This window comes from Lolium perenne, chromosome 3 (assembly GCF_019359855.2).
Source record: "Lolium perenne isolate Kyuss_39 chromosome 3, Kyuss_2.0, whole genome shotgun sequence".
Classification (NCBI taxonomy): domain Eukaryota; kingdom Viridiplantae; phylum Streptophyta; class Magnoliopsida; order Poales; family Poaceae; genus Lolium; species Lolium perenne.
Window position 1 is genome coordinate 223,857,631 of NC_067246.2, and position 19,457 is coordinate 223,877,087.

At 47.6% G+C, this 19,457-nt stretch overlaps 1 protein-coding gene across 1 annotated transcript; it reads right to left on the reverse strand.

The window, feature by feature from the left end:
* Nucleotides 1–243: 243 nt before the first annotated feature.
* On the reverse strand, nucleotides 244–18,846 carry LOC127338549 (uncharacterized). Its single transcript, XM_051364614.2, has 5 exons — nucleotides 17,222–18,846; nucleotides 1,084–1,396; nucleotides 904–1,002; nucleotides 743–832; nucleotides 244–662 (listed from the first exon to the last, which is right to left on the reverse strand). The coding sequence occupies exons 1-5, from the start codon at nucleotides 18,643–18,645 to the stop codon at nucleotides 261–263; spliced, it is 2,328 nt and encodes a 775-aa protein (XP_051220574.2). The 5' UTR covers nucleotides 18,646–18,846; the 3' UTR covers nucleotides 244–260.
* Nucleotides 18,847–19,457: the final 611 nt, after the last annotated feature.

Here is a 19,457-nt window from a genome sequence, read left to right on the forward strand (position 1 = left end):
TTGATATAGGTTGGCATGTGTGGCGCCGATGCCGTGGGCGCCACACAAGGCAGTGTGGCGCCACTGTGTAGGGCGCCACACATTGACTTGTGTTAAAAACCTGAAAAATCCTACCAAACTCCAACTATTTTGAGTACAACATTGGACACAATAAGTAGCAATTTCAGAACATACACATATAACACTTCATAGCTCACATCGTAGCAAGTAGATTCAAACAACAAGTAGCATTACAGACATGGTTCGAAATGACATAGGGTTCACAACTCGATACTTATGAAGATATAGTTCACAACAACATGGAGCACATCCAAGTGTCGTCCTCGACGTGTCGTCCTCACGGGCTGCTTCCGGACGGCCATCCTCTTCGTCCGCTGCCGTGGCTCTTGTTGCTGCTGCTCCTCCTGCTCCTGCTGCTCCTCCTGCTCCTCCTCCTCTGAAGATAAGAGCTCGTCGTTCCTCATCCTCCTCAAAGATGATCTTCGCGGCGGCGCCTCATCCTCCTCAATGACAACCTTTTTTCCTCGGTTGACATAATCTTCCGGAGTGTACCGGTTTGGAGCATTGCCCCTTGGCTTGAACTGATAAGCAGACTGTGGGGCTTGCTTGGAGGTATGCTTTGGAGGTATGCTTTGACTCAGAATTTCCTCGTCGTCAGGAATCTTCACAAACAAATATTACATGAGATTACAAAAGTTGAAATTAGTAAGAACATGTTTGATAGCAACAAAATAGTCCATACCTCCCGCTCTTCAGAAGAGGAGGATGTAGGAATTTCGCCTTCGCGGCAACCTAGCAAGCTGGCTAACCGCCGCATCTTTCGTGCAGTGTTCTGCGTCATGGAACTCATGGTTACAAAGCCACCACAACATAATAGCGTACATTCAAAGTTGGTGATCATACCTTAATGAAATTCCGCAACGGTCCGACAGGCTTTTCATCTCTCCCGCTCTGCTCCCACATAATCTCGCACTCGTGAGCTGTTTTTTGGATCTCCTCCCGCTGTGACAAACATAGCATACACAATTGAAGCGAGCACATGGCAATCTAGATGATGTACTAGTTAGTGAGAGAGTCCATTACCACGAAGTTCAGCTCCGAAGCAATAGAAGTCGATCTCCCTCTGCGAGCAAAGGTGTCGTGCTGGCTTTGCGCAACCTCATCGAACTCGATGGGGTCGTCCAAGATGTCCTCAGCATACGCGTGCTTCACTAACTCGATATGCGTGTTCTCATGGAACCACTCGAGGTAGTTGTTGAAAGCGGCCAAGTCGTGAGGCACAATCTCCTCAGGGCCAGCATTCCGTGCCGCTTCCAAACAGTGTTGGAACGCTGCGACGTGGCCGCTATGATGGACTGGCCAATTTGTGATCTTCCTCTGCCGCTGCCTATCAAGCCTGCAAGAATCAAGAAGTTAGTTGGTACCTCTTCTATCAAGAATCTTCCATCGCATGATTCCAGAAGTTTACCTATGAAGCGCCTTGTCCGTGTCTTGCCACACTGGTGGGCACTCCTGATACAGTCCAAACTGTCTCATCACTCTTTGCGGCTGGTGGTGTTCAACAAGCCACATGCATATGAGTGGGCAGCGCATACGCCAGAACCGCGCCTCCTCCGTGCACTTATGGTTGAGGTCAGGCATCCCAGTGCCAATACGGTAGTAGGTACCATATGGCTCCCATTCCACCTGCAGCATACAAATATTTCAGAATTTACAACATGCAAGTAGAATCAATGAAAACTAGGATTGCAAAAGAGTGATCGGTTACCTGCTCAACGGTAAGAGTGTCCAACTCCGCAGTGTACTGGCTGTACATGATCTTTGGATCGCTCGTCATCTCCGAGACATTGTCCCAAAGGTATGCCCAAGTCGGCTCCCGATCAGGGTTGTTCGGGTAATGAGGCTGATGTCTACTTCCCCCTCCTTTTCCTCTAGACAGTGTTGGGCCTCCAAGAGCAGAGGTTTGTAGAACAGCAGCAAGTTTTCCCTTAAGTGGATCACCCAAGGTTTATCGAACTCAGGGAGGAAGAGGTCAAAGATATCCCTCTCATGCAACCCTGCAACCACAAAGCAAGAAGTCTCTTGTGTCCCCAACACACCAAATAGGTGCACTAGTTCGGCGAAGAGATAGTGAAATACAGGTGGTATGAATATATATGAGCAGTAGCAACGGTGCCAGAAAATAGCTTGCTGGCGTGTAGTTGATGGTGGTAATATTGCAGCAGTAGTAACACAGTGAAACAGTAAACAAGCAGTAGTAACGCAGCAGTATTTAGGAACAAGGCCTAGGGATTAGACTTTCACTAGTGGACACTCTCAACATTGATCACATAACAGAATAGATAAATGCATACTCTACACTCTTGTTGGATGATGAACACATTGCGTAGGATTACACGAACCCTCAATGCCGGAGTTAACAAGCTCCACAATTCAATGTTCATATTTAAGTAACCTTAGAGTGTAAGATAGATCAATTCGACTAAACCAAGTACTAACATAGCATGCACACTGTCACCTTCATGCATATGTAGGAGGAATAGATCACATCAATACGATCATAGCAATAGTTAACTTCGCAATCTACAAGAGATCATGATCATAGCATAAACCAAGTACTAACACGGATGCACACACTGTCACCATTACACCGTGTAGGAGGAATAAAACTACTTTAATAACATTGCTAGAGTAGCACATAGATAAATTGTGATACAAATACATTGCAATCATAAAGAGATATAAATAAGCACTTCACTATGCCATTCATAACAGTGAATAAGTATTCTGTGAAATATAGCCTAAGAGACCCACACGGTGCACACACTGTCACCTTTACACACGTGGGACAAGGAGTCTCCGGAGATCACATAAGTAAAATTCACTTGACTAGCATAACGACATCTAGATTACAAGCATCATCATACGAATCTCAATCATATAAGGCAGCTCATGAGATTATTGTATTGAAGTACATGGGAGAGAGATGAACCACATAGCTACCGGTACAGCCCCGAGCCTCGATGGAGAACTACTCCCTCCTCATGGGAGCAGCAGCGGTGATGAAGATGGCGGTGGAGATGGCAGCGGTGTCGATGGAGAAGCCTTCCGGGGGCACTTCCCCGTTCCGGCGGCGTGCCGGAACAGAGACTCCTGTCCCCCAGATCTTGGCCTCGCGATGGCGGCGGCTCTGGAAGGTTTCTGTGGGTTTCGTCGAACGTATCAGGGTTTTCGCGACGGAGGCTTTAAATAGGCGAAGAGGCGGCGCCAGAGGGTCGAAGGGGTGCCCACACCATAGGGTGGCGCGGGCCCCCCTGGCCGCGCCGGCCTAGGGTTTGGTGGGCCTGTGCCCCCTCCCTGGTGGCTCTCGGGTGTTCTGGATGCTTCCGGGCAAAATAGGAACCTGGGCGTTGATTTCGTCCAATTCCGAGAATATTTCGTTACTAGGATTTACGAAACCAAAAACAGAGAAAACAGAGCGGCACTTCGGCATCTTGTTAATAGGTTAGTTCCAGAAAATGCACGAATATGACATAAAGTGTGCATAAAACATGTAGATAACATCAATAATGTGGCATGGAACACAAGAAATTATCGATACGTCGGAGACGTATCAGCATCCCCAAGCTTAGTTCTGCTCGTCCCGAGCAGGTAAAACGATAACAAAGATAATTTCTGGAGTGACATGCCATCATAACCTTGATCATACTATTTGTAAAGCATATGTAGTGAATGCAGCGATCAAAACAATGTATATGACATGAGTAAACAAGTGAATCATATAGCAAAGACTTTTCATGAATAGCACTTCAAGACAAGCATCAATAAGTCTTGCATAAGAGTTAACTCATAAAGCAATAATTCAAAGTAAAGGTATTGAAGCAACACAAAGAAAGATTAAGTTTCAGCGGTTGCTTTCAACTTGTAACATGTATATCTCATGGATATTGTCAACATAGAGTAATATAATAAGTGCAATAAGCAAATATGTAGGAATCAATGCACAGTTCACACAAGTGTTTGCTTCTTGAGGTGGAGAGAAATAGGTGAACTGACTCAACATTGAAAGTAAAAGAATGGTCCTCCATAGAGGAAAAGCATCGATTGCTATATTTGTGCTAGAGCTTTGATTTTGAAAACATGAAACAATTTTGTCAACGGTAGTAATAAAGCATATGCATCATGTAAATTATATCTTACAAGTTGCAAGCCTCATGCATAGTGTACTAATAGTGCCCGCACCTTGTCCTAATTAGCTTGGACTACCGGATCATCGCAATGCACATGTTTTAACCAAGTGTCACAAAGGGGTACCTCTATGCCGCTTGTACAAAGGTCTAAGGAGAAAGCTCGCATTGGATTTCTCGCTATTGATTATTCTCAACTTAGACATCCATACCGGGATAACATAGACAACAGATAATGGACTCCTCTTTTATGCATAAGCATGTAACAACAATTAATAATTTTCTCATATGAGATTGAGGATATATGTCCAAAACTGAAACTTCCACCATGGATCATGGCTTTAGTTAGCGGCCCAATGTTCTTCTCTAACAATATGCATGCTTAACCATAAGGTGGTAGATCTCTCTTACTTCAGACAAGACGAACATGCATAGCAACTCACATGAAATTCAACAAAGAGTAGTTGATGGCGTCCCCAGTGAACATGGTTATCGCACAACAAGCAACTTAATAAGAGATAAAGTGTATAAGTACATATTCAATACCACAATAGTTTTTAAGCTATTTGTCCCATGAGCTATATATTGCAAAGGTGAATGATGGAATTTTAAAGGTAGCACTCAAGCAATTTACTTTGGAATGGCGGAAAATACCATGTAGTAGGTAGGTATGGTGGACACAAATGGCATAGTGGTTGGCTCAAGGATTTTGGATGCATGAGAAGTATTCTCTCTCGATACAAGGTTTAGGCTAGCAAGGTTATTTGAAACAAACACAAGGATGAAGCGGTGCAGCAAAACTCACATAAAAGACATATTGTAAACATTATAAGACTCTACACCGTCTTCCTTGTTGTTCAAACTCTTTACTAGAAATTATCTAGACCTTAGAGAGACCAATTATGCAAACCAAATTTTAGCATGCTCTATGTATTTCTTCATTAATGGGTGCAAAGTATATGATGCAAGAGCTTAAACATGAGCACAACAATTGCCAAGTATCACATTACCCAAGACATTTATAGCAATTACTACATGTATCATTTTCCAATTCCAACCATATAACAATTTAACGAAGAAGAAACTTCGCCATGAATACTATGAGTAAAGCCTAAGGACATATTTGTCCATATGCAACAGCGGAGCGTGTCTCTCTCCCACACAAGCATGATGTAATCCAATTTATTCAAACACAAACAAAAATAAAAGCATACAGACGCTCCAAGTAAAGCACATAAGATGTGACCGAATAAAAATATAGTTTCAAGAGAAGGAACCTGATAATTTGTCGATGAAGAAGGGGATGCCTTGGGCATCCCCAATCTTAGATGCTTGAGTCTTCTTGATATATGCAGGGGTGAACCACCGGGGCATCCCCAAGCTTAGAGCTTTCACTCTTCTTGATCATAGTATATCATCCTCCTCTCTTGACCTTTGAAAACTTCCTTCACACCAAACTTCTCATAAACTTCATTAGAGGGGTTAGTACATAATCAAAAACTCACATGTTCAGAGGTGACACAATCATTCTTAACACTTCTGGACATTGCTCAAAGCTACTGGAAGGTAATGGAACAAAGAAATCCACCCAACACAGCGAAAGAAGCAATGCGAAATAAAAGGCAGAATCTGTTAAAACAGAACAGTCCGTAAAGACGAATTTTTAATAAATACTTCCGTTGCTCAGATCAGAAAACTCAAAACTAATGAAAGTTGCGTACGTATCTGAGGAACACGCACGCAAATTGGCATATTTTTCTGATTTTTCTACAGAGAAAACAGCCCAGATTCGTGACAGATAGAAATCTGTTTCTGCGCAGAAATCCAAATCTAGCATCAACCTTCGATTAGAGGCTTCACTTGGCACAACAAAACACAAAACTAAGATAAGGAGAGGTTGCTACAGTAGTAAACAACTTCCAAGACACAAATATAAAACAAAGTACTGTAGCAAAATAACACATGGGTTATCTCACAAGAAGTTCTTTTCTTTATAGCCATTAAGATGGGCTCAGCAGTTTTAATGATGCACTCGCAAGAAATAGTAGTTGAAGCAAAAGAGAGCATCAAGAAGCAAGTTCAAAATAAATTTAAGCCTAACATGCTTCCTATGCATAGGAATCTTGTAAATAAACAAATTCATGAAGCATAATGCAACAAGCATAGAAAGATAAAACAAGTGTAGCTTGAAAAATTTCAGCACATAGGGAGGTGTTTTAGTAACATGAAAATTTCTACAACCATATTTTCCTCTCTCATAATAATATCCAGTAGCATCATGAGCAAACTCAACAATATAACTATCACATAAAGCATTCTTATCATGAGTCTCATGCATAAAATTATTACTACTCCCAACATAAGCATAGTTATTCTTATTAACTGTAGTAGGAGCAAATTCAACAAAGTAGCTATCATTATTATTCTCATCAAGTGTAGGAGGCATAGTATTATCATCATAAAAATTACTCTCCATAGTAGGCGGCACTAAAAGACCAATATCATTATAATCATCATAAATAGGAGGCAAAGTATCATCAAAGTAAATTTTCTCCTCAATGCTTGGGGGACTAAAAAGATCATGCTCATCAAAACCAGCTTCCCCAAGCTTAGAATTTTCCATATCATTAGCAACAATGGTGTTCAAAGTGTTCATACTAATATGTTCCATGGGTTTTTTAATTTTCGGATCAAACCATCCATGTCTTAAATCAGGAAATAGAGTAAAAAGCTCATTGTTGTCCATTATGCCTTACTAGTGTAAACAAGAAACAAAAAGTTGCAATTGCAGGATCTAAAGGAAATAGCTTTGAGTACTTACGGCGCCGGAAAATAGCTTAGTAGCCGGGATCCGGAGTGTGAGTACCTTTTACCTTTCCTCCCCGGCAACGGCGCCAGAAAATAGCTTGATGTCTACTTCCCCCTCCTTTTCCTGTAGACAGTGTTGGGCCTCCAAGAGCAGAGGTTTGTAGAATAGCAGCAAGTTTTCCCTTAAGTGGATCACCCAAGGTTTATCGAACTCAGGGAGGAAGAGGTCAAAGATATCCCTCTCATGCAACCCTGCAACCACAAAACAAGAAGTCTCTTGTGTCCCCAACACACCAAATAGGTGCACTAGTTCGGCGAAGAGATAGTGAAATACAAGTGGTATGAATATATATGAGCAGTAGCAACGGTGCCAGAAAATAGCTTGCTGGCGTGTAGTTGATGGTGGTAGTATTGCAGCAGTAGTAACACAGTGAAACAGTAAACAAGCAGTAGTAACGCAGCAGTATTTAGGAACAAGGCCTAGGGATTAGACTTTCACTAGTGGACACTCTCAACATTGATCACATAACAGAATAAATAAATGCATACTCTACACTCTTGTTGGATGATGAACACATTGCGTAGGATTACACGAACCCTCAATGCCGGAGTTAACAAGCTCCACAATTCAATGTTCATATTTAAGTAACCTTAGAGTGTAAGATAGATCAATTCGACTAAACCAAGTACTAACATAGCATGCACACTGTCACCTTCATGCATATGTAGGAGGAATAGATCACATCAATACGATCATAGCAATAGTTAACTTCGCAATCTACAAGAGATCATGATCATAGCATAAACCAAGTACTAACACGGATGCACACACTGTCACCATTACACCGTGTAGGAGGAATAAAACTACTTTAATAACATTGCTAGAGTAGCACATAGATAAATTGTGATACAAATACATTGCAATCATAAAGAGATATAAATAAGCACTTCACTATGCCATTCATAACAGTGAATAAGTATTCTGTGAAATATAGCCTAAGAGACCCACACGGTGCACACACTGTCACCTTTACACACGTGGGACAAGGAGTCTCCGGAGATCACATAAGTAAAATTCACTTGACTAGCATAACGACATCTAGATTACAAGCATCATCATATGAATCTCAATCATGTAAGGCAGCTCATGAGATTATTGTATTGAAGTACATGGGAGAGAGATGAACCACATAGCTACCGGTACAGCCCCGAGCCTCGATGGAGAACTACTCCCTCCTCATGGGAGCAGCAGCGGTGATGAAGATGGCGGTGGAGATGGCAGCGGTGTCGATGGAGAAGCCTTCCGGGGGCACTTCCCCGTTCCGGCGGCGTGCGAACGAGACTCTGTCCCCGGATCTTGGCCTCGCGATGGCGGCGGCTCTGGAAGGTTTCTGTGGGTTTCGTCGAACGTATCAGGGTTTTCGCGACGGAGGCTTTAAATAGGCGAAGAGGCGGCGCCAGAGGGTCGAAGGGGTGCCCACACCATAGGGTGGCGCGGGCCCCCCTGGCCGCGCCGGCCTAAGGTTTGGTGGGCCTGTGCCCCCTCCCTGGTGGCTCTCGGGTGTTCTGGATGCTTCCGGGCAAAATAGGAACCTGGGCATTGATTTCGTCCAATTCCGAGAATATTTCGTTAATAGGATTTCTGAAACCAAAAACAGCAGAAAACAGGAACTGGCACTTCGGCATCTTGTTAATAGGTTAGTTCCAGAAAATGCACGAATATGACATAAAGTGTGCATAAAACATGTAGATAACATCAATAATGTGGCATGGAACACAAGAAATTATCGATACGTCGGAGACGTATCAGAGGCCAATGCGACTCCTGGAGTAGCCTAGGCCGCCCAACTGATATGCGGTCCCAGCTCCATACGGAAAGTAGGAGCAAGCATCCACCAATACCGCCGCTCCCAGTCCTGCTCCCAGTCCTGCGACAAGCTTCGTCCAACTGCGCACATAAGACATTTGGTTAGTACTTTGTCTAGCACACTACTATAGGAAAAAGTAGTACATAGAACAAATCATCACCTGCCGGTAGAGGTAGGCAAGTGCCGCTGTTCCCCAACTCCACCGGCGATCCAACACCGTAAGCGCCTTCAGCCAACACCAATGGGCCAGCTTCCCCCCACTGTCAGGAAAGAGAGTCCTCGAAATCATGTACCATAAGTACACTCGGGTGTACGTCCTCCGAGTGTCCTCGTTGGCCCCTTCCGGGAATTGTCCAAAGTTAGTCCTGATCCAAGAGAAAGACGCGCCGACGGGAGCTCTCTCCTTTGGATTTTCTGGCGCCGCAGGAGCCCTACCAATAAGCGCCTCCATCTGCTAGCGCCACCCATCAGAAGCTGTGTTCATACACAGTGGCTCACCCTGAATAGGTAGTCCAAGGATCAAGGAAACATCCTGGAGAGTAGGGGCCATCTCGCCGGCCCTCAAGTGGAAGGTGTGAGTCTCCGGCCTCCACCGGTCGACAAGGGCGGTGAGTGCCGAGGGGTTCATGTTCGGCCCCCCACGGCTTACAAGGGATATGAACGGCATAAGACCGGTAGGCTGGATGAACTCCGTGTACCTCTCGTCATACGGTATATCCACTGTGCCATGGTAACGAATCTTCAAAGGGTGAAGATCCGTTGTCCTCTGCGTCATATGAACAGCCCGGTGCTCCCTGTCGTACTCTTCATCCAGGAGCCACACCAACCTACATGTTTACACAAATACACCATATTATGAGCAACACATACATGAAAATATATCCAAATAAGCCATCACAAATACATCAAATACATACATATACATTCATATCTAGGGATAGAACAGCATATGAGTTATGCCTACACATACACATTCAACAAATTTGATGCCTAGGGTTCATCCACAAATCTAGGTCCTCCACACACATACACCCATTTCAACACATACATAGCCATTTCAAACATCTTTGGTTCAAACACAAACAACATTTCAACACATACATACATAGGATTTCAACACATACATGTAAAATTTCATATCTAGGGTTCCAACAAATCTTTGGTTCAAACACATATACTACAATGTAGATTCCACCAACATTAATTTCCATATCAATGGTTCATTTCCAAATCCACCAACATAAATTTCTATGTCTAGGGTTCATATCCAAATCCACCAACACTAGTGAATGAATCGGAGGAATTCGAAGGGGAATACCTTGAGGAATGGAGGAGGAAGGAGTTGGCCGGATAGATCTGACGAATCCTTGGTCGATTTGGTGGGGGGGGGGGGCGAAGGGGAGGTGGGCGGCGGCGGCGGTTGGGGAGGAGAAACAGAGAGGAAGGAAGAGAAGTGGCTGGGTCGGGCTGGGGGCGGGCGCGGGCGCCACACTTAAGTGGATGTGTGGCTCCCGTGGCATCGGCGCCACACATGCTAGTGTGGCGCCCGTGGTGTCGGCGCCACACGTAGAGGCTCGCCAAAACGGCTAAGTCCCAGACGTCCGGAGCCCCTGGATATTTTCGACCCAAAAGTTGATATAAGTTGGCGTGTGTGGCGCCGTTGGGAGGGGCGCCACACATGCTACCACGTCGGATCGGCAGACCAGCTCAGCGTCGAGGGCGCCACGTCGGCTGGGCGAGTGGCGCCGGCAGGAGGGGCGCCACACTGGTTTGTGTGGCGCCGATGAGAGGGGCGCCACACAAAAGGGTTAGATTAGTGAAATAGTTTCGCCGGAGGGTCAGTCTGTGCTTTTCTTTAACTTTTGGGTTATTTTTGTGCAAATCGCCGATCCACGCTTTCGGACCAACTTCGCCGCAGGCCTCATGCCGCTTTCTGCTCGACACGCGTCGCGTTAAACCGGTAGTACGTGACGGCCGGACAATCACGGAAGGACGGCACGGTACAATACGTCACAGTTGATTATGCCTTTAAAAATAGATTTAAGCCATTATTCAATAATGCCTCAAAAAACGGAAGATGCCTCTAAAAACAATTAAAGGCTAATTTTATACGTGAATTCAAATTTACATTATTCTATCGTTTGCACCATGCAATACAAGTTAAAGAACTAGATCGCCGACCCCATTCCCCTCCCCCCGCCCACCCGAGCCGCGTCGCCCCCATTGTTTCCCTCCGCTCTCCCTCCCCTCCTTCCCGGAGGTGCTGCCGGTCGGAAGCCATGACGTCAGTGAAGGGGACGGTGGGGATTTCGGCCCCGGAGGTGCTGCCGGTCGGAAGCCACGACGTCGGTGAAGGGGACGGTGGGGATTTCGGCCCTTCCGCTCATATGTCGCTACAGGGAGGGAGGTCGCTGCGTGGGGCTCGGCGTTGCTAAGGTCGTCACTCCGCGGCTTCCTCCTGGCCTTGCACGTCTCTCTAGGACGGAGCCTTCCCGGGATCTGTCGAGGCTAGGGTGGTTGCTGATCTGGGAGATGGTGTTGGTAACAATGTTGCAAACAACAACAATGACGAAAATTCAGAAGAAAACAATGCCTAGCCTATTTGTATCATTTTACATTTGGGTAATTTTACATTTGATTCAACAAGTATTTTGTCATTTAATAGGTGACAAAAATTTATGTAATAAATCTAAATAATTTAAACTTATTTATATGTTTTCTTATGATTTTATATGAATTAGATTGAGTTAAAGACAAAATGCCAAATAACTCACTACGGGAACCCGCCGAGGGGCCGACGGCCGGCGGCCGTCGGCACAGCCTGCGTCGCCGTCGGCCCACGCCTGTGCCGACGGCAACCGTCGGCACCTTGCCGTCGGCACAATGTACATGGAAAACCATAGGTTGGGCTTACTTTACCATAAAATAGGCTCCCTTTTAGCCGTACCAGGAGTTTCCACATACAGATCCTGGATTTTCACCAAGTGCTGGCCCATGTCTGCGAAAATCGTCAACGCCGGGTACATGCAAGGTTAGCCAAACCCTACATCACACTTGTGCACATATGCTAGGGACATATGCAAGTTTTAAGCGGTTCCGACGCTCCGCTGATCTGTATCTTCGGAAACCCTAGGGCGGGGACCCCGCAGATCTACCCCTATAGCTTTCTCCGTGTGACGGAGTAACAATGGATTTTTTTATTTGCTTTGGTTTGTTTAGGACATATGTACATGGTAACCATAGATTGGGCTTACTTTACCATAAAGTAGGCTCCCTTTTAGCCGTACCAGGAGTTTGCACATACAGATCCTGGATTTTACCCCTACAGTCTATAATCTGCCTGAGTTTTGGGACCATTCCCACCCTTCGATGCTCGATTTCTGACGACACACAATAATGATACACTTAAGAACTTGAGACCCACACACGTTACAAAGCACTTAAATAACTAGACCCACACACAAACCAAAGCAGTTAAAAAACTAGACCACACACAAACCAAAGCACTTAAAGAACTACACCCACACACGAAGCAAAGCACTTAAAAACTACACTACTCACACACAAACCAAAACACTTAAAAAACTAAACCCACACACGAACAAAGCACTTAACACTGGGTCGACACATGACCCGTTAGACACACGAACTCGACACACACACATACTAATCAGTTCTCGAAATCTTCGTCCTCGCTAGGGGTGTCCTCTGAAGCGGTACTTGAGAGGTTCCACAACCACCGTTCATCATTTCCCTCCCATGTCGACGCCTCTCCTTTGGCGTACTCCGCGTCATATTCGGCCCTCCTCTGCCGCTTTCCCGCCCTCCTCTCTCTCCTGTACGCCTGCTTCTCCTTCCAGAATGCGCGCGTGGCCGCGACGTCTCCGGGATGGTCTCTGCGCCACTGTGCCATGAACTGCTCGTCCGCCTTGGTGGTATCAATCCGCCGCTGGCCATCTCTGAACCGCTGCGCTTCACCCTCTGAGCGAAGTAGCGGCTCAGTAGAGAGACTCTCGGATTCCGTCAGGGACCTGACCTCCGGGAAGTTCAATTCGTGGCGCGACCGGCCAAACCTCCAAGCCGCAACGTCGTATGCGCGGGCAGCAGCCTCCTTCGTGTAGAAAGTGCCGAGCCACACACGCACACCACCGGCGGTGATTTCGGACGCGAAATGGCCCGCAACCCGCTGGCGAACGCCGATGAAGCCCGTGTTGCTACGGCGACGAGGAGCCATCTCGACGGCAGCTGAGCTCAGAGGATTCTGTGGTGTTTTTTGGATGAGAGAGTTGATGAGGAGAGAAATGTTGCTGGTGATGTTAGTGTGGAGAAGATATGGCTATATATATAGGACGACGACGGCTGAAACGGCGGGAAAACTTGGCGGGAGAAAATGGGCACGAGAAGAATGGCGGGAGGGATGGAGCGGGGAAAAATGGCGGGAATGTTGGAGGAAAAATTGGCGGGAAGCTGTGCCGACGGCCTGGCCGTCGGCCTACATAAGAAATGGCGCGAGAAGAATGGCGGGGAAAAGGGCGGGAAGAAGGAAAAAGGGCGGGGAAGCTGTGCCGATGGCCTGGCCGTCGGCCCACATCACGCCGTTTGCCACCTGGTGACGCCGTTGTCGGTGGCTGTCGGTGGCCCCACCATCTGTCCATGTGCCGATGGCTAGGTTACGTGCCGTCGGCACAGACTGGGTTTGTGCCGACGGCTAAGGTGTGCCGACGGCGGCCATCGGCTCTAGGGTTTCTGTGCCGATGGCCAGGCTGTGCCGACGGCCAATTTACTGGGCTGACGGCGAGTGAGGCTGTGCCAACGGCCGCCGTCGGCACAGATGGTCGGTACAGAAACCCTACGCGGCTGCGGCGCTGGTCGGTACAGGTTTCGCCCTGGGCGGCGCTGCCTTGGCTGGACGGTTGGGCGGCACGTACGGCTTCTTTTTACTTCCTTTCGCTACCAGGCGTAGGTCCGCGGCATTCCCACTCTGGATGGAGGCTGTGTTCTTGCCGCGCCATTAATTAAGTGTAGACGTGTAGTGGAGCCTGGGGTAGACGGTGAAGGCTGACGCCGATGCCCCGTCCTCGCCTGTTTCGTGGCCCAGGAGCCGACGCGATCCGCCTCCAGTCGAGTCGACCTGGGTTGGAATTGTTTTTTGTAACGGGATAAACCACACGCGAAATCGAATCTCTGGTTTCGCCGCGACACGAAACGGTCATTCGCAGAGGGTTTGTCTAGTCTGCTGCTTCATAAAGAGAATTTGGGGGTGCTACATGGGGTTCGAAATGGCCTATCTGGGCCACCTATTTCCCATCTCTTGTTCCCAGATGATAGCATCTTTTTTGCACGGAGTGATTTCAGGAGTGTTGAGGCACTAAAGGAGACCTTGCTTAATTACTGCGAAGGTTCAGGACAGAGGATTAACTTGGAGAAATCTTCAATTTTCTTTGGCCTTCGTTGTGGTGATCAAGTCAAAGAGGATGTGATGCAGCGGTTGGGTGTCAACAATGAATCCTTACAAGACACTTATTTGGGTTCTTTCACTCTTCTGGCGCCAATTCCTGAAGGCGCGACCGTGGATTTTCTCCTCCAAGATGATCACGGTGCATGGGACGTAGATGTGGTACGTGCTGTTTTTGAAGAGGATGTGGCTAACCAGGTGTTGCAGATTCCAATCAGCCGTCGTGTTGGGAGGATTTTATGTCATGGCCCCACACTAAGTTTGGAGATTACACAGTCCGTTCTGCTTACAACTTGGCAAGATCAGAAAAATTCTTTTTGGATCGCAGTATGCAGGGAGGAGGTGCAAGCTCCATTACAGAGAATGATGCCCAATTATGGAAGAAGCTTTGGGCAATTAGGGCACCGGGGAAAATGAAGATAAATCTTTGGCGCTTTGCGCATGATTGCCTTCCCACGGGTGCTTAGCTCTGCCGGCGTCATATTCCAGCTAATAGTGGTTGCATTTACTGTAACCGGGAGGAAACCGCAGCTCATGCATTTCTTTTGTGTGTTCACGCAAATGAGGTCTGGAGTGAGATCAAGTCTGCATGCAATATTCATCTCCATAGGAGCTTCTTCACTAGCACCAAGACCTGGCTCCACGAGTTTCTTGCAAGATCATCGGAAAAAGAATGCATGGTTCTGGCCGTGGTTTTCTGGCATATTTGGACTGCTCGCAATGGGGTGCGTAATGGTGAACTGATGAAATATCCTCACTGCATTGCGGAACAATCCAAGGCTTATGTTGATATGATAGAGCAACATCTTTTCTCTCCGTCTCCTTCTAATAGGCGTGAAACCATTCCTACTTCATCTCGATGGTCTCCGCCGCCTGAAGGTACGGTTCTTATAAATGTTGACTATTCATTCCTTCTCATCGGATGGGTATTGGCGTCGTGATCCGAGACCACACTGGTGACATAGATGTTAAGTGGTGGGAATATCCATAAAGGAGCACGAAAAAAATGAATCCTTTTGTAGCTCATCATTTATTGGCAAAAATAGAAAAGGTCCTCGCACCCAACTTTACTTCCGACAGCGGAATAGAAGTACGCACGCAACCCAAACAAGGGGGGATTCGACCTCTTAGAGTGCCTGCTTGGCTGCATGCAGCCAGCTGCTGAATGAGGTCACGATGCCTGAACTAGCTGAAGCGCTGGCTCTTCGCCGCGCGGTTGCCCTAGCTGGAGAGGAGGGTTTCAACAAGGTGATGGTTGTTTCAGACTGCCTGTCTCTGGTCCAGCGGCTCAGGTCGCCAGCACATGATCGCAGCTTCGTGGGTGTGGTGTGCCAGGACATCAAGTTTCTTGGTTCAGGCTTCACCACATTTTCGATTAATCATGTCTCTCGTCATAGTAATGAATCGGCACATACTCTTGCTCGTTCGGCTGAGCATTTTGTTTCTTACTTAGTCAGAAACTTTGCCCCGGAATGTATCCGGAGAACTCTATGTAATGTTGTTGTTTGATTAATAAAGTGCCGTGATCTCAAAAAAGAAACGGTCATTCGCGGGGTTTTCTTTCCTCTGTCGTGGTTTCACGGACAAGTCGCAAGTGACGTTGTCGCCCTGCATTCGTCTCCTCTAGCACACCTTCAAATGCCCGACCTTTAAAACTCCAAAAATACAGTTTCGCAACAAAAACAAATAACTCTGAAAATACAGTGCGAGTTTTTCAGTCTAAAATTACCTCTGCCAGAAACCTCAATTCCAACTTGTATATTTTTTCTCAAAGAAAAAAAAAACACAGTCGTGGCGAAATTCAACATTTCAACGATGATCACAGTTCATGCATTTAGTGTTGCAACTTACCGCTAACCTATACTAAAATAATCATCTAAAAGTCGCTAACCCTGGCTACCAAAATGTGCCCCCCCGTGAAGCTCTGCAACTTCCGGCGCAAGTGAAGGGCGGCGGTGGCTCGCGAACTCTGTTGGTATAGCGGCGGGCGTCGCACTTCCTCACAACCTCGAGCGAACATGGCGCTTGTACGCCTCGTCGGAGAGTGCCACCCGACCAGAATTCCACATCACAGAGGAACTGCCACGGCGGCGCCCAGGCCCGATTGAGCGGTGCCTCGGCATAATCGCATAACGGAGGTGCCAGATCTAGAGATGGGGGAGGCTGATTTGGTCGCCGACGGAAGATTGAACAACATATGAGCGGAGGAGGCGAGGGTAAAACCAATGGTTCTCAACACGCAATCCCCCCTTCGACTGGTACATACAATTGCTCGGGGAGTTGGGGTTGTATTTTTCGGTGGCGTATCAAGTATTTATAGGGTGACAAAAAGCAGGCATAACCACATAGCTATGTCGTACTCTTTCGTTTTTAATTAGTTCGCGTCCTGAGTTTAGTTAAGGTTAAATTTTGCAAAGTTTAACCTAAAATAGAAGAAAAAATATTAATATCCACAACATCAAATGCATATAATATAAAAATATATTTTATGAGAATTTTACTACTCCATGTTATTAATGTTATACTCCCTCCGTTCCTATATATAAGCCATGTAGTTTTTTGAGAAAAAATCCAGAATATAAGGTTTATTGCGTTGCCCTACTTGTATGGACAATATTTTGAAGATTTAATTAGGTTTACTTATCTTATGCAAAGTCCTCTATTAGCGGAGGGAGATTTAATTACTTACGGTTAACCCTAGCTAAACATGGTGTAATTTTTCCTAAATATACGTTTTTTAATTTCCGTGTCAGAAACTATATGGCTTATATTTAGAACCGGAGGGAGTATTATTAATGCTAATATTCGTTTCTAATTATATACAGGATCGAAATAACAAGATTTAACTTTGACTGAACGTATAACGCAAAGTAATCATAAAACTACTCGCTGTAAAGAAACACATTTCTTTCCGATTGGTTGGAAGTGTAAAATAAGGCGTGCTGTTTTGTCCAAACACGCGCATAAAGCCACCAAGAACACACTTGTCAGTACGGGTCCAGAACAGGGCAGGAACGAAGGCGAAATTACTATCAGAAGAACGGGACAGCAAAATATGTGGAGAACTGAACTTTTCTATTGCATTGATTGGATTATTACAGGGTATCTCAAATGATAGCACATCTCTGTCTGAGCTCGAACAGACTTTGTTCTGACGATCAGTGGAACGATCATCGGCTAGGATATCTCCACCGAAAGGCGGCCGGTCCTCAGCTTCCAGTTGTTCGTCACTCGAAAGGCCACCGACGACAGCTACGCCTTCAGCTGGCACCGCCGCGAATCCGATCGCTTTGCCTGACTCCTTGGTCGCTGGCGAATCGCGAGCCTCGTCGCACGGCTCGCCGCCGAGAACATCGATCCAGCCTTCGTTGGAGTCCCAGTCCGGCAAGGCCGAGACGGAGCACGCCAATGACTTTATCCTCTCGGACGCGTTCACCGAAATCTCCTCCTCCTCATCGGCTTCCTCGTCGGATTCCGATTCCCAGAATGCGGCGTCCAGCGTGCTCTTGGGCGACACCCACCGCCTGGCCTTGGCCTCGCCGGGTTGCAATGCCAGGAACGGATGCTCCAGGAGCTCAGCCGCCGTGGCCCGCTCGCCGGTGTTTCTGGCGAAGCACGCGGTCAGGAAGTTCTTGGCTTCTGGAGACAGCCACGCCGGCACCTCCGGCACGGCGTCCGTGTACCCGATCCGGTGGACAGCGGCGAGGACGTTGTCGACGTCGCTCCACGGGGCGCGCCCAGTGGCCATCTCGACGATCGTGCACCCGAGAGCCCACACGTCGGCAGCTGGCCCCTGCTCATCCCCTCGGGCCACCTCCGGCGCCATGAACGCAGGCGTGCCCCCGATCGGCCGATCAGAGTCTACCATCCTCGCGCATCCGAAATCCGCGATCTTGGCGTGCCCGTCGGCGCCGATCACTATGTTCCTTGACTTGATGTCCCCGTGCACGACTGACTCGCCGTGGATGTACGCGAGCCCGCGCAGGACGTCCGCGGCGTAGGCGCGGATGGCGTGCTCCTCCAGGCGCCCCCCGTTCCTCGCGACCTCGTCGGCGAGCGAGCCACCAGGGGCGAACTCGAGGAAGAGGTGGTACGAGCCGTCGTCGCGCTGGGCGCCGCCGAGGCAGCGCACGACGTCGGGCGAGGAGAGCCCGGACATGATCCCCTGCTCCCGGCTCAGCATCGCCGCGTCGGCCGCAGCGGCGGCGGATTTGACAGCGAACAGCTCCCCCGAGGCGCCGTCGGCCGCCAGCGACACCACGGCCCCCGACGCGCCGCAGCCGAGCGTGCGAAGCTGCGTCCATTGCCCGCTGACTGCGATCGCCATTGCTCTTTTGTGTGCTTGTCTGTGCGGCTGGTTGCTTGCCTGCTGCTCTGCGTATTCGGTTCGGTGGTTGCTTGATCTTCTTGTTCCTTTTGTTTGTTGTGAAGTTGGTTCTGTGGTTGCGCGCGTTTATATATACAACATCCATGGAGGAGGGGAATGGGGAAGGAGAAGACGACTTGGAGCTAATTGGGTGAGGTATTAGATTAGGGCGAAGGTGTTTGGTGTGTGTCAAAGCTCAACTTGGCGAGGCAGAAAGAGAGCGTGGGCTCTGCGTTCTCGCCACGCGCGGCAATTTGACATTGTGTGGGTGGGAACGCGCGGCTCATGCTGCCAATCGGGAGGATCTTCTCTCCTCGCCGCCAATGAATCTCCGAGTTCTATTTCTGTGGCGCAGCATCAATACTACATGGCCTCTGTTTCAGCGTGTTTTTCAGAGACCTGAGAACGAGGAGCACGAGACTATCTTCATTGGAGGGCTAGAAAAACTAACTCTGTGCTAGATTATTAGGCAATTTATGTGTGAGTTTAATTACCGAAATCAACATTACAGATGCACAAGCATACTTAACCATACACATCAGACTAAGCACATGCATCAGATCTGAACATGGAACAAGTAGCGGTCTGAGTGGGAGGAAGGAAAGAAAAGCACGTACATCGCGACCGGGAAGGTCGCACCAGCAGCACCACCACCACCATGGGTATTGTTGATGTTGCCCATGGTGTAGTCGGATCTGTCGATGAAGCAGCCGGGTCGTCGAAGAAGAAGACGAACGATGGCAGCGATCGCGCCGAGACGCTCCTCAAAAACC

Bases quoted from the DNA above. Each gene is read 5' to 3' on its own strand.
- LOC127338549 (XM_051364614.2), bottom strand. From the start codon at position 18,645: ATGGCGATCGCAGTCAGCGGGCAATGGACGCAGCTTCGCACGCTCGGC. The intron at 833-903 runs GTATGATCACCA...TCCATGACGCAG, and splicing joins CGTTGCGGAATTTCATTAAG to AACACTGCACGAAAGATGCG. The intron at 663-742 runs GTATGGACTATT...TTGTTTGTGAAG, and splicing joins CCTCTTCTGAAGAGCGGGAG to ATTCCTGACGACGAGGAAAT.